The 15,943-nt window shown below is 40.5% G+C and overlaps 1 protein-coding gene across 6 annotated transcripts in view; it reads left to right on the plus strand.

The window, feature by feature from the left end:
* The window catches only part of megf11 (multiple EGF-like-domains 11), a 128,970-nt gene that overhangs the window by 106,232 nt on the left and 6,795 nt on the right, over nt 1–15,943 (plus strand). For 2 of the 6 annotated variants that reach the window (XM_015964392.3, XM_015964395.3), the window contains 9 exons: nt 1,447–1,610; nt 1,709–1,811; nt 4,364–4,510; nt 6,108–6,242; nt 13,873–14,001; nt 14,447–14,575; nt 15,203–15,331; nt 15,468–15,596; nt 15,682–15,918. In XM_015964392.3, the coding sequence (XP_015819878.1) occupies nt 1,447–1,610; nt 1,709–1,811; nt 4,364–4,510; nt 6,108–6,242; nt 13,873–14,001; nt 14,447–14,575; nt 15,203–15,331; nt 15,468–15,596; nt 15,682–15,918 (1,302 nt within the window). The remainder of the gene's footprint in view (nt 1–1,446; nt 1,611–1,708; nt 1,812–4,363; nt 4,511–6,107; nt 6,243–13,872; nt 14,002–14,446; nt 14,576–15,202; nt 15,332–15,467; nt 15,597–15,681; nt 15,919–15,943) is intronic. The other 4 variants (XM_015964394.3, XM_015964396.3, XM_015964397.3 and 1 more) reach the window with 2 other exon arrangements.

The raw sequence follows: 15,943 nt of genomic DNA on the forward strand, positions 1-15,943 counted from the left end.
GTTAAAATAAGCTCCAACACATACAACTTCTGCTGTGCAGGAAGAAAACACATCACAAAATCTAAAGTTTGCCATCCCTCCAGTGGTTACGCATTTTTTTTCACATTTTAATTGGTTTTTCAAATCAACTGTACTTGTTTTTAATCTCGTAACATACATAACATGTATTTTCTATAACGGTTCATTTGCCCTGCTTTTTTTAAAAGTCTCTTATGTTTTTAAAAAGGTTTGTGGAAAGTTAAAATGTATTTCCTAAAAACACGGATCAATTAAAAAGATTGAAGTTGAAGCGGCCCTGATAGTCCTTCCATAAACACACCTTGTAGTTTAAATATGACATAAACTAAATCCCTTATTACTGAGTGGAAATATACAGCAATTTCCCACCCCAATGATCTGGACAATGTAAATAATAATGTGAGATTTAATAATGAGGGCACTTCATATGTGTTTGTTTGAGAGTTTTCTCTTAGATGACCAAAGGAAAAGTTTTATTTAGAGATTAAGTCGACAAAGAGCAGGGGGAGTCTTTGGGTCTTAGAAATGAGGACAGTGCAACACAAATAATAAACCTACATGATACCTGATTGCACCATAGCACCATAAAATAAACAGAAATAAATATCTGGCTGTAAGAGCTTAATAATATAAAAGGTACTGATTTGTTCTTCTGTGATATTTAGTATTTGGGATTATGATAATTCATTTCTAAAGATTATATTCGTATTTATGTCACCCTACCATAATAATACTCTTACTGCGCTGTTACATAATAGTTTTGGGTTCTCATGTAATTTGTTTTCATCCACAGCGTAAAAGTGTGCACTAATGTTTTTGACTGTGTTTGTGGCTTTGTGCTCATTAGGAAAATATATGATATGAATGGATCGATGGTTAGCTTCCAATTTACGACACAACACAGTCGTCTGAGCTGATATCATGTTCTAGAATGTCTAAAACTCAATTTTACAGACATTAACTAAAATTATTTGTTGAAAAGGCTCAAAGTCTGCCCCATAAACATTCTCAGTGATACAAATTGAACAACATGTGGACTTAAACATGTTGTCATAGTTTTAGTTAACCTTGCTCATTTATTAGCAAATAATTTAACTATCTTGCAGATTTGAATGAAACTCACAAAATATGTTAATTAAACATAATGTAAATATGTTATTTGACCTAACAGCTTTTAAATGCATCCTTTCTCAGCATTAGATGATCTTTGACACAAAGACAGATGCTTTAATTACTGTTTTTATCCAGATACAACACATACACTTCATTGTAGTCCAAATAAATTACTATGATGTATTACATGATTTAAAATAAAAGTATTTTTGAATATGATTTGAGTTAAATTTATTTTCTTATGTTAGTTAAAACTTTGGGATTTCTAAGATATTTGAATAAATGTAACCAGTTTGGTGCTTTCTCCTATTTGAGGCTGGCAGGGTGTAGACTGCTCCATCCCATGCTCCAGTGGTACGTGGGGTCTGGGCTGTAATCAAACATGCTTATGCAGCAACGGAGCTGCATGTGACCCCGTGGACTCCACCTGCACTTGCTCTCCTGGGTGGAGAGGGGAGCACTGCGATGAATCCTGCCCTGTAAGTCTGAGACCTGCAGCCCATTTTTGGGTCACTGCTGAATGTGCAGCAGCTGTTTTTGCTTCGGATGTGTAACACAGAGATTATGTCATTGTCAGGATGGCTCCTATGGGTTGGAGTGTCGCGAACACTGTGACTGCAGCCACGCTGACGGCTGTGACCCTGTGACTGGATACTGCCGCTGCTATCCTGGGTGGACAGGTTGGTGCAGTAGCTTACCAAAATAAAAGTCTGAACTGGGAACAAAGCATGGAACAGCATCAGTGACTCCTCATCAGCTCTAAATTAAATACATGAGATATTAGTCAGGGACAGTGATTTATTAAAAGAGGGAAATTTGCCAGGGTTTGAATAGTACCGTGTGTTTACAGAATATCCAAGCAGTGTTTCATTAATTAAATGTTTGTTCTGCCACTGAGCCAGTCGAGTAGCTGGATGAGGGATGTTCAGAACAGTTTTGGCTCATAAAATGAATTCTGGCTGACATTAAACCTGTTTTTGTTAGTGCAAAATGACTTAGCTGTCAAACATATCTTTCATAAGTTCAGAATATTTTAATGCTCATTTATCAAAGATCCAAATGAGTGTAAAATCTGACTGAACCTCCTGCCAGATTCGCAATTATCAAAGACTCAGATTCTCAGCAGATTCACATAAATTAACTTGTTTTTCTCTGTTTCTCATCTTTTGAATGATTTGTGCACAAAACGAGAGGAAAGTGTGAATGACACAGCAAGGATGAGGATCATGTTGCTCAGAAATTAGGTGTAATTTCTGAATGTCAGACACAGGGGGGCAAGAGGACCTGGTCTCGCTAAGCTTACGTGGAGAGGAGCAGTCAGGGAGGGAAAAAGATTCAGGATGAAAAGGTCGAAACCTGCAAGCCCTCAGCATCCCACTCCACTCAGCCTCCTGAGCTTAGGGCATTTATTCCAGGAAACAATGTGGGTTTTATTAGCTGCAAGAACGGAGCCGACAAAATGGGACTCTCATGCTCTGAATCCTGCACAGGTCGGGACCATCTGTCAGCCTTAATTGAGTCACCAGGGTGCAGAGCTGGGGGCAGCGTGCAGCCCAGTGGGCCAGACAAACACGCACACGTACATACTTGAAGCACGGGGTAGAGGACTTTGTGGAATTTGTCTCAGGACCAAGTTAGGAATGGAAGAAAGTGGCTGTTTACAAAAAGTTGAATGTTTTGTGTGAATTTTGTCATATATGTGAATGTGCTCAGTTCAGGTTTAAGAACTTGCTTTTATTTTTGAAGTTTGTGGGAATCGTCAGGAAGTTGGGCTGGAGTATCTTCGTGCACGGGGCTGAGCTGTTGTTGCTGAGCCCGACAGAAAGGTGCTCTCTAACAAGCCACTTGCTAAATAGGACCCTGGCTTTTAGTTTTGATCCCAGTCCATGTAATGTTACTGTGAGTTTATATGCAGAGAGAAAAACTAAAGAGAGAAAGGTTTGCTGTTCTGTCTCCGTACAAATTGGATCGTGGGACCTTTGGCACTTCCTCAGCAGAAAGCTTTCTTTGAAGCAACCTCAGTTCAGGCTTCTCTCGGCCTTTCTTCTTCTCTTCCACCAGGCAACCAAAGCCCCTCTGTTTGTCGCCATTACTCTGAAAAATCTGATGCTCTGTCTGCACTCGTTTTCTAACAGCAAAGGCAGTCACCATTTTTTTTTTCTTTTTTCTTTCTTTCTCTCTTTTTCTCGGTTGGCCCAGCACAGCCTCAAACACTCGCACACATCTCACCCATCTTTTGATGTCCACTGCTCTGCTCCTGTCTAAATCACCTCTGCCCTCAACAACACCGACATTTCCTCTCCTTGACTCCTTCACTCCTGCCCTTAAAAGGCAGTGCTTACTGTATAACATTAGTCCCACAAGTTTAACCCGGTTTTAATTCAAAGATCTGCTTTAATGGCTACACCTATCTCTGATATTCTCATTCAAAGGAAATTTCAAATGAATCTGGAGCATGGCAGCGCTGGCGAGGTTGTTGAGTTCAGGTGTGTGTGTGTGTGTGTGTGTGTGTGTGTGTGTGTGTGTGTGTGTGTGTGTGTGTGTGTGTGTGTGTGTGTGTGTGTGTGTGTGAGAGAGAGAGAGAGAGAGAGAGACAGAGAGAGAGAGTCTGGGCACAGCTGCAATGATACACAGAAGCTACATGTCTGTTATGTGGAACTCTGTGTGCAACTTTCTCCTTTCATCTCACTTTTCTGAAAGGCTGAGAGCAAAACGTGCCACTCTGATGGATGTGCTAATGCATTCATGTGCACAGCGAGAACCGTGTATGGATGCAGCGTTTTTCAGTTGTTGGCTGGAGCTGCACCAAACACACTGTGACACTTCCAGTCTGGGATCTTGTAGCCCCAGTACCTCCCTCTGGCTCTGTACACAACCCCAGCTTTGCTAAAAGAGAATGAGAGACAAGCCTGGGATCTCTGGAGGCCCAACCCTGTTAATCAACACAGTGCTCTGGCAAGGAGCCCCAGTCAGATCAAATATAAAATACATTTGAAACGAAGAGATGGAGTGTGAAAGATGGGTTGGGCTAAAAAAGAAATGAAAACTTCTGACTGAGGATTCAAATCACACTGGTTGAATAACTCTGCACAGATCAGCTAAGCATTGTGAATGCTAAGCTGCAGTGTTGTGCTCTTACAGATGGCTGTTTGGAATGTTTCAGCGTGGCAGTCTTTTTGCCCCTTGTATAGTTTGCATTCACTGAATATTCGTTTTGTTAATGTGCCTGCAGGAATCCACTGTGATAATGTGTGCCCACAAGGCTTCTGGGGACCCAACTGTTCAGTCAGCTGCTCGTGTCAGAACGGCGGGTCCTGCTCTCCCGAGGACGGCACATGTGTGTGCGCACCTGGATACAGAGGCACCTCTTGCAAAAGAAGTGAGTCTTCCTCAATGCATCCCCTCTTGATCCAAAGCTTCGAGAAATAACTCCCTGACACAGAGAGCTGCTGCACAGTCACAAACTCCATCACAGCGCTGACCTTGTTTTGATCTTTGAAGAACTGTTAAAGGGTGAGAAAGCTGAGGAGAGGCCCTCAGCTGTCGGTCATAGTGGCTCGAGTGTAAACCTTCATCACAGCTATCACTTAATCACAGTGTCTTTAGCCCCACGGCATCCCTCAGACATACACTTGCGTGTAAACACACACACACACACACACACACACACACACTCTTCATCCTCCCACGCTGTCCTTAACAACCAGCTCACAGTGGGAAGTGCGGTCCTTGCCTGAGGCTCATCAGTGGGCATGCTCACTGGGAGCGCCAGCTCTGGTTTCTGAAAGGGGTCCGTCTGAAGTCGCTCTCAAGTGAGGAGCTCACTGATTGTGAACGAAATTCACAGCAACAAACCTGTAAACATCACTTTGAGTGGAATATAAGAGAGACAAGTGTGCGTGCATGTGTGTGTGCATGCATGTGTGTGCAGGTGTGCGTGTGTGCATGTGTGTGTGTGCATATGTGTGCAGATGTGCGTGTGTGCATATGTGTGTGTGTGTGCATGTGTGTGCATGCGTGCATGTGTGCAGGTGTGCGTGTGTGCATATGTGTGTGTGTGTGTGTGTGTGTGTGTGTGTGCGTGCATGTGTGTGCATGCGTGCATGTGTGCAGGTTAGAGTGTGTGCATATGTGTGTGCGTGCGTGCATGTGTGTGTGCGTGCATATGTGTGTGTGTGCGTGCATGTGTGTGCGTGTGATTGTAAATTCAATATTTACACAGGTAATTTGTTCATCAGGTATTATACCTTAGAACTCCAGCTTCGTCTGTGTGAGGGCTTTAATATATTTTTTTCGTCAGTGAAATTTTATATGAGGGATTACATGCTTCTCTAGAGGCTGATAATATGTCTCACCTGTTGTTTGAAATATAATCAACACCCACTGAGCAAACTTCACTTTGCCTGGTTGTCAAACAGCAGCAGCAACAGTTTTTATCCAGCGCTAAAAGATGTTTGTTAAGGAAACACGCAGCTGTCCCCTGCGAATACCAATATTAGAGAAGAAATCTTCTCATAATCACTACTTATAAAAAAGGAAATAAAAGACTGACCCCTGAGGGTCTCATCAGCTGCAGCCTCTTGCAAAATTGATGATCTGTATATGTAATTTTAGTGAAACAGCCTTTGCACCAGCTTTCAATATCTTTTGATTTACATTTTTTCCATAAGATCTGCAATCTAAACACATTAGGATGCTTCCCACTTTCATGGTACTCTTAGCTCATACTATTCTGCCCATGTCTGCAGATAACATGGCAGTGATTACAATAATGACTGACTTCTCAGCTCTCTCCCTCCCTTCACAGCCTCCCCTTGTCTTTTTTGCTTTGATTCCTCCGGCGTTGATTTATTTTTTTCCCTCTCCACTCCGTTGATCGTTCTTGTCATGCTGTGTCTCATAATTATATACCTCTTGTTCCATCAACATTGGTGACTGATTCCCTCTCGTCTCTCGCCATGCTCCGCTGGCTGCAGTCTGCTCTCCTGGGTTCTACGGCCACCGCTGCAGCCAGTCGTGTCCGCAGTGTGTGCACAGCACCGGCCCGTGCCATCATGTCACCGGTCACTGTGAGTGCCTCTCCGGCTTCACGGGCTCTCTGTGCAACCAAGGCGAGTAGTCATCTCTATCCCTTTGTCTGCACTTTACCTCAATGTTGATTTATTTACGTTTTTACCTACAATTGCAAAAGTTCTAAAATCATTTTTAGTAGAAAATATAATTCTTGCTTGTAAGTGCTGAAGAAAACCCTAAAAAATATTACTTCACTCTTTATTTTGTACAAAAACACAATATTTTAGGGTTCTTTTTTTTATCAGCACTCTTTCTAGATTTCGAACATAATGAAGATTTTATTTACTAGTTCCGAAAAGATGAACAAACAGCTTGTTTCTGCCTCTCAGGAGTCTTTGGTTTCAAACCATGAATAATAACAAGTTTCTGTTCATGTGGAAAAAAACCTTAGATTTCCAAAATGACAGGTTCTCGCTTCTTCAGACAAACACTATGTGAGTAAATTTTACATTCACTCTGTTTAAATCAGCAAAAGGGAACAGCATGTAACATTTAGTCATTAATATTCAAAGACAAAGAGGCAACATGTGCACATCTGTTCTTGTAAAATTTAATTTCAAGACAACCTGTCTTTTGTGTATTGTCTTTGTGATGATTTAATTACATAAGAGGGTCCTGTTGATGATGTGTGAGAAAGGAAAAGGGGAAAAAAAGACTTCTGAAATGATTTTGGAGCCTGAGTGTTGCTTTTGTGTTTAAATAAAGATGAGCTTTATTTGAAAAATAACCTTAAAGGGGACAGAGGGAATTTCATTCCATCTGTGGCTTTCTGAGCCAACAGATGTTTGAAATGTAGTGCACGAGGACTTCTGCTGCAACAGTTTGGCTAGAGGTTTATCTATATGAATGTTAAAAACAAAGAACATTGTTAGGCGTTGTGATTTTTTCCCATTTCTGATGGTTATATATTAAACATGTTGTCCACAAACTGACATCAGCTAATGAAAGTCCAAGTGACAACAGGTAAGTTTTCATGTGTTCTGTGGTGATCATAAAGCGCAATAAAAATTTACATTAGAAAATAAATTTAAAGGTAAAAAAAAGAATTCTGAATTCAATATCAGATATTTCATATCTGACTTTTACTCAGAATTTTGTTATTAATCTCTAGATTCTTTATGATTTAAAGTCAGAATTCTGAGAAAAAGTCAGAAATATGACTTTAATGTCAGATTTTGACTTTAATCTCTAAAGTCTAAAATGAGAAATCTGGGGAAAAAAAAGGTCAGAAATCTGACATTAAAGTCAAATATCTAAGAAGAAGTCAGAAATGTGACTAAAATGAGAATTTTACACAAATAAATCAGAAATTTGAGATTAAAGTCATAATTCTGAGATTAAATCAGAAATTTTACTTTAATCCAAGTCTAAAATGAGAATTTGGCTAAAAGAGTCATAAATCAGAGATTAAAGTCATATTTCTGAGAACAAAGTCAGATATCTGAAAGTAAACTCAGAAATCTGATTCTAATCTCTTAAATCTAAAATGAGAATTCTGCAAAAAGAAAGTCATAAATCTGAGATTAAAGTCATAATTATGAGATGAAGTCAGAAATGTGACTTTAATCTCTGAAATCTAAAATGAGAATTTGGCTAAAAAACTCTAATCTGAGATAAAGTCATATTTCTGAGAACAAAGTCAGATATCTGAAATTAAACTCAGAAATATGACTTTAATCTCTGAAATCTAAAATGCTAATTCTGTGTAGGGTTTATGAAATTGAGTGCTTTAAGAGCTCAATATATATTACCTCTACTTATGCTGTGATACTCTATATAATTATAGAATATCAACCTTGCTTGGTCTTTACTGAGTTCAATCAGAAGATTCTAGAATTCTTTGTTTTATTAGGGGATTGTACACACTTCGTTTTGATTCAGAAAAGAGTCAGGTTTATAAAAGTAAGAATTTATTTTACAAACAATAAAAACATGACAGGTTAACTAACATTTACTGTGATGGATGGAACTAGATGTGATGTATGAAACCTATGTGTGAATGTGATGTTATCAGAACTTCCGTATGTAGGAGAGCTGAGTTCTGGATGTAAAATAATTTGGTTTGCGTTAAGCTATGAAGTTGATTATTATCAAAAACACATCAGACACAATCTGTCATGTCTACATACCCACTCGAAGACCCTCGTGATAGATCCGGAATGTCGAAGTCCTCGGACTTCCAGGCACTGAGGTCCGTAGAAGAAACTGCGGCACTACTAGACCGGTCTTAGAGTTGTCTCCAGGTCACAACAAACGGATGGAACCGCGCGTCTGGTGGACTCTTAAGGAGTCGAAACAATATCAGCTTATTCTGCAGGAACTGCTTACTATATCAGCTTTGCAGGTACAAAAAGATTTTTGATGATGTTGGGGTTATTAGGTAGCGAATTATTAGTAAGCTTCTACTTACTTTTGGATTCTTCAATAAATTCTGTAAATATGGGAATATTTGCTGATTTATTAATTAATTAAGATATTCTTAGATGTCTTCGGGGCACCACCCATTCTAATTAGAAAGGGAAATGAATCCAAAACTCTTATCAGTCTATCTTAAAGATGCGCTGGAGTCCTAGGAGCAAAGATTTTACACCGACACAAAGAAGTTTACTGGAGACAAAAATCTGAATTTTATAACATTTAATTAAACAATTTGTCGAATGAATAAACAATGAAATAAATGAATAATAACCATGTGATATAATTGAAGATGTATATTCAAAATAATGTTCAAGGTGTTTTGTGTGTGTGTGTGTGTGTGTGTGTGTGTGTGTGTGTGTGTGTGTGTGTGTGTGTGTGTGTGTGTGTGTGTGTGTGTGTGTGTGTGTGTGTGTGTGTGTGTGTGTGTGTGTGTGTGTGTGTGTGTGTGTGTGTGTGTGTGTGCGTGTGTGTGTTAGTGCAGTGTGTGTGTGTGTGTGTGTGTGTGTGTGTGTGTGTGTGTGTGTGTGTGTGTGTGTGTGTGTGTGTGTTTCTAAAATGGAGTCTGTATACAAGATGGCTGACCCCCTTGTCTGGCTAAAGTGTGGGTGGCAACTTGCACTTTAACCTCCAAAGCACTTAGAATCAGAAGTAACTTAACCTTAAATCACTCAAAACATTTCAAAGGATCATGAAGCTTCACCAAAGATTAATCACAATTAATATCTTTTAGGTTAACCGCTTGGCCATAGCAGAAACCATTTTAAGATACCAAACAATGCTCAATAAGCAGTTTATTCTTTACCAAAATGACCCGACGGACGTATTTGGGAACGAAAATGAGAAAACTCGTCTGGTAATTTGAAGCAACAGCGCGGTTTTATTGCTTATTCTAAACTATAAAGGAAACGGGAGAAGGGAGAAGGAGAGAGAGAGGAGGAGAGGAGTTTTCTGATCACCAGAACAGCGAGGCGTCCCTCACTGTTTGATTTGACGGTTCTCCGTGGTTTTCTCCGCAGTTCGGCGTCGTCCGTCGGTTTGATGGCTTTCCCCGCTGTTTTCGGCGTTCTCCTTGAGTTTGATGGAGTTGCTGTTTTCCAGCCCGGTTCTGTGTTCTCCCCCTTCAGCAGCTAGGGCAGCGAGCGGTTGAACAGATCTGATGGGCTTGTAGCTTAGCTTTCCAGCAGTTCCGTGAGCTCCACTTGAGCACTTAGACGTCCCGCGTGCTCAAGTTAGTCGGAGCGTGCAACGAGCGTGTCCTTACAGCCAGTGATACTGGGCAAAAGAAACAATAAGGACGTTGTTCCGTTATAATTTATAGCCTTCGGAGTTGGCGGGAAACTCCATGAGCTCCCGCACATGCGCAGAACGTGTTTCTGGAATTAGGCGGTGACGTCTTCACATTGCTTCCGTGTGCAAAACATCATGGGAAATGAAGTGTCTTTTGGCGCTGATGTTTAATATCTGCTTTTCAAAGCAATTTAGCACCGTTTGTGGAAAAAATTACTGCAGCAATTTCTCACGAGGGCATACCCTCAACAATGACTTGTCAAAAGCTTTGATGGCTTAAAAAGGTTTTGCTTCAGATGGCCGTCTGAAGCATTTCTCAAGAACTGATGAATCACCAGAGTGATCCAGTTTTAATGTGCTCATGTTATGATTTGTGTAGCCAACCAGAGGTTGACAAGTTGAGGAATATTACCAAGACAACTCAGAAACACGCCTTCTTTGATCCAGATGCTCTGATCTGGGGTAAAGGGCTATCTATATGTCACGCATTTAACTTTACTTTACTTTGTCCTTGTGTGAGTGCAAATGGTGATGACCTTGTCATATCAACATGCTGAAACATATATAAACCTTTCAATGTAATCATAACATAACATTCATTTCAAACTTCAATCATTGAGCACAGATTACTGAAAACATGTCATTATATTATAATTATTATAAGTAAACAAACTTTTATTTAATGATTATCTAGCTTATAAGTTTTAGAAGCTGCGAGTGTTCCTTATTTGGAGGCATGAAGAGTCCTGCAGGAAGATAAGGGTAGCTGGACCTTGAGGAGAGAACATTATTGTTGATATTTCGTTATCACGTGTTCAGAGCTGCAGAGAGGCTCTGAGCTCCAGCTGATGGGATGAAGGCAGGCCGATTTAAAGGGAACACATGCAGTCTCATGTCTCCATTTTGACCAGATGTTGAATGGTCAAACTAAAAACTGACCATTGCTGGGCGTTACATCTGCGCACAAAAAAAAATCTGAATTCTTAGACTGAGGCCTAGTCCACACGTAGCCGGGGTTTTTTGAAAACGAATATCCGCCCCTCCAAAAACTTGCATCCACACCACCGCGTTTTAAAAACAAACTCTGTCCACACGTACCCGGATAAATACGTTGTTAAGGACATGCCAGACCTGTAGGCGGCAGTACTTCCCCCGTTCTTAACCTCGTCCTTCGTCTGTGGTCTTCCGCAAGGAGCAGTAATTCCACTTGCAAAAACAAACAAGCAGAAAGCGCTTGGACAGTTGATGGATCGGGTAGTGACAGAGTGCAGCTCAGAGGGCTTCAGATGCCGGCTAGTGTAAACACAGGTCGCACACGTGATGTCAGCATTTTTTGTCGCGGAAAGTGACGTTGCGGACCTTAAAACTCCGGTTTTGTCTGTCCACACGCAGACACCCAAAACGGAGAAAACGCAGATCTTCACTTTGGCCGGAGTTTTTAAAAAGATCCGTTTTCGTGTGAAAAAACTCCGTTTTCGTGTGGATGACAGGCCAAAACTTAGAAAATATCTACGTTTTGGCAGATCCCCGGCTACGTGTGGACAGGGCCTGAATTTCGAATTCTGAGATAGTCAGATTTCTGACTTTAAACTCAGAAATCCAATATGCAAATTTTGCAACAACAAAAGTAATAAATTGGAGATTAAAGTCAAATATCTAAGATGAAGTCAGAAATGTGTCTAAAATGATAATTTTACAAAAATAAATCAGAAATTTGAGATTAAAGTCATAATTCTGAGATTAAATCAGAAATTTTACTTTAATCCAAGTCTAAAATGAGAATTTGGCAAAAAGAGTCATAAATCTGAGATTAAAGTCATATTTCTGGGAACAAAGTCAGATATTTGAAATTAAACTCAGAAATCTGATTCTAATTTCTGAAGTCTAAAATGAGAATTCTGCAAAAACAAAGTCATAAATCTGAGATTAAAGTCATTATTCCGAGATGAAGTCAGAAATGTGACTTTAATCTCTGAAATCTAAAACGAGAAGTTGGCTAAAAAAATCAATTCTTAGATAAAGTCATGTTTCTGAAAACCAAGTCAGATATCTGAAATTAAACTCAGAAATATGACTTTAATCTCTGAAATCTAAAATGCTAATTCTGCGAACAAATTCAGAATTCTGAGATTGAATTCTGAGTTATGAGATAAACTCAGAAATCTAATATGCGAAATTTGCACACAAAAAAAGAAAAGAAAAAAGGGGCAGAAGTCTGAGATTAAAGTCAGAAATTTGACTTTAATCTCTTAAATAAAAATGAGAATTTGGCTAAAAATGTCATAAATTTGAGATTAAAATCATATTTCTGAGAAAAAGTCAGATATCCGAGATTAAAGTCATAAAGCTGACCTTAATCTCGGAAATCTAAAATGAGAATTTGGCTAAAAACGTCAAATCTGAGATAAAATCATATTTCAGAGAACAAAGTGAGATATCTGAATTTAAACTCAGAAATATGACTTTAATCCCTGAAATCTAAAATGCCAATTCTGCAGAAACATTCCGAATGCTGAGATTGAATTCCAAATTCTGAGATAAAGTCAGATTTCTGACTAAACTCAGAAATCTAATATGTGAATTTTGCAAAAAAAAAAAGAAAAAAGAAAAAACTGACTTTGATCTCTTAAGTATAAAATGAGAATTTGGCTAAAATTTTTATAAATTTGAGATTAAAGTCATATTTCTGAGAACAATGTCAGATATCCGAGATTAAAGTCATTAATCTGACTTTAATCTCTGAAATCTAAAATGAGAATTTGGCTAAAAAAGTCAGAAATATGAGATTTAATCTGAATTTTAAGGAAAAAAGACAGAAATCCAAGATTAATATCAGAATTCTGAGAAAAAAGTCTGAAATATGAGACTGAATTCAGAATTATTGTTCTTTTCTTCTCAGTGGCCCTAATCCTCTTCCGTACTAACATACTGTAGATTTTCACCATTTTTTAATAAATTACAGAAAGGCAATGGAGAATTTTGGAATTCTCTTTCAAGCCTTTAAGCAGCGTCTTTATAAATAAAAGTTTAAAAGCGGAAAGAAAAGAAGTGGAGAAAAAAAGTAAAGATGAGAGCTGGTCCTGATTTGTCGTGGCTATAATTACTGTTGAGCAGACATCAAGTGATGAGGGAAGAAGGTGGCCGACAGCACGTTGGCATCCTCACTTGTCCTCTGTCCAGCACACAAAGTCCCAGCCTAATGAAGTTCTCCTGCTGAGGGTTGAATCCCCAGAAGAAGCACGAGGGAGTCAACCTCGTGGCTTAATGACAACCTGCTTGAAGGAGCTTTAAAGAAATCTCAAGAGAACAGAAGGGGGTGCCGGTTTAAATCTAATCATTAAAATCGCCCCACAGAAAACTGAGTCTGACCCGTCTCTTTCTCTCAGTGAGCCACCCTATCAGATGTTTCTGACGCGGGACTATTCTCTATTTATGAGAGCTTTAATCTATCTGCTGGTGCTGCTGCCGCTCCCTGATCTTGACAGTTTCTTACACCTTGATGTGATTCGTCCCAAAAAAAAAAGGAGAAAAAAAATACAATAGAGGTTTCTGTGGAAATTATATATTTTATGGAATAGTGCCGGAGTGTATTGAAATATTAATTTCATAAAATATTTATACAGTGGTCTGTGTACACGGTCTATTTTAATTCTGTGGCGCATCACTCATTCCTGTCTAGTGGGAGGAAATAGGGCAGTTCTGCCACAGGAGGCAGTGATTAACGCCTCCTTTTGTCTAAACAGATCACTTCACTACATGTCCACTGAAAAAGAACAGTATCATCCATTAGTGTAGATGTTCACCCAGCCTGTCATGGAGTGAGTTTGTTTGTCTAAATGTGCTCTCAGCAACGAGCCCAGGTTTCATGTCACAATGTTAATAGCTTTTCTGAGTCTTTGGCTTTATTAATCATATGCAGATCAGGTTTAATTAGCAATAATTGTTTTTTGTTCTGTTTCATAGTGTGTTCAAGCGGCAGGTACGGCAGGACCTGCGCTGAGATCTGCCTCTGCACCAACAATGGCACCTGCAACCCCATCGATGGCTCCTGTCAGTGCTTCCCCGGCTGGACGGGAGAGGACTGCTCACAGGGTTTGGCTTCACTCCTTCATCTTTATTTCGCATCATCCCCCCCATCATTGTCTGTCCACCCACCCCTCTCTTCTCTCTCACATTTACCTTCATAAACATTAGTCACTTACTTGACCCTGCAGATTAATAAGAACGGCCCCCAGCTCGGGACAAGGCAAAAGCTCGCCTAAATGGTTTTTGTAATGCATTATGCTCTTTGATTTACTACACTTAAGGCTAAAGATCATTAGTAGAACTTTCAGCTGCCACGCCACGGGGAAGCGATGTGTATTTTGTGTGCATGTAAATCCTAAGTACCCACCCATTTGCAATGTAGATAGAACGATGACCGGATTTTTCATACCATGAAAAATATTCAAAAACGTGTGTTTGGAGCATCACGTGTGCATGTCATCATGAGAGAGTGAGTGTGACCCTAGCTTGACTGTGTCTCTGGCGTCTGCAGCCTGTCCCTCTGGGCACTGGGGCCCTGATTGTCTCAACTCGTGTAGCTGTCACAACGGAGCCCAGTGCAGTTCCTATGACGGGGAGTGCAGGTGCAGCCTCGGCTGGACTGGTCTCTACTGCACACAGCGTGAGTCCCCCCCAACCTTTCCCCTCAACCAGTAAACAGACACACAGTGTCATCTACTGGCTGTCCAGCAGAACTGCAGTAGATGACAAGACAAGACAGCAAAAGCAGTTTGAAGTTTTTAACCCCTCCAAAAGTTTTTGTTTGCTATTTTTAGAGAAAGAAACATAAAAATGAAGCTAATGGTCACTTCATCATTTTGCTCATAACGCATTCCAGTCATTTACTCGCTGATAGTGCAGCTCATCAACATCAGTCGTGTAATTTGAATGCCATTATCTATTACCCCAAGGGTTTGTTCAGTAGCGTTGGCTTTGTGCATGAAAACACTCCTTGTTTTAGCGGTTTTCTCCTCACTTCCCTCACGTAGATTCCCACCTTTCCCAGTTGTGTTGCTCCTTTGAAACAACTGAGTTATGTTTACAGCACAACTCCATTTTCTGCTGAAGCAGGAAATCTTTCATTTCCATTCACTCACATTGTTCCTTGTTGAGTATGCAGCAGAGACATTGAATGGTATTGATTTTCCTTACTCTCTTGCGATATGACCTTGACTCTTTACATTGTCTTCCTCTTTTTTTTCTTCCTTTTTTCCTCCTCTTCTGCTGAAATATATACATCTCTGTCCAGGCTGTCCTTCAGGGTTCTACGGCAGGGACTGCGCCGAAGTGTGTCGCTGCCAGAACGGCGCGGACTGTGACCACGTCACCGGCCAGTGCGTTTGCCGAACAGGCTTCATTGGGACGGGCTGTGAGCAGAGTTGAGTAGCACATTTTAGCTCAAAAGCAACATTAACCAGTGGAAGAGTGTGTATGTGCTCTCTAAACACTTTGGCACCTGTTCAGTAAGGGCTTTAATTTTGATAGATGTAGTAATGCACTTGTCTGCCATGCAGAGTGTCCCGCTGGTACATTTGGGTACGGCTGCCAGCAGCTGTGTGAGTGCCTGAACAATGCTACTTGTGACTATGTGACTGGAACATGCTACTGCAGCCCTGGATATAAAGGCATCCGCTGTGATCAAGGTGAGAGGGGGCCGAGCCGGCTGACACTTTCAGGCGCATTTGCGTTATTGTTTGAATTACCCCACTCTCTGGGTTTTTTGTGTAGCAGCTCTGATGATGGAGGAGCTCAACCCGTACACCAAGATTAGCCCGGCACGAGGCTCGGAGCGCCAGTCGGCAGGGGCCGTCATGGGCATCATCTTCCTCCTCCTCATCATCATGGCCTTGCTCAGCCTGTTTGTATGGTACAGACAGAGGCAGAGGGACAAGGGCCATGAAATTCAGCCCAGTGTGTCCTACACACAGGCAATGCACATCAACAACGCTGACTATTCTCTTTCTGGTGAGAAACATTTAAAGAGCAAGTC

This window comes from Nothobranchius furzeri, chromosome 4 (genome assembly GCF_043380555.1).
Source record: "Nothobranchius furzeri strain GRZ-AD chromosome 4, NfurGRZ-RIMD1, whole genome shotgun sequence".
Lineage (NCBI taxonomy): Eukaryota > Metazoa > Chordata > Actinopteri > Cyprinodontiformes > Nothobranchiidae > Nothobranchius > Nothobranchius furzeri.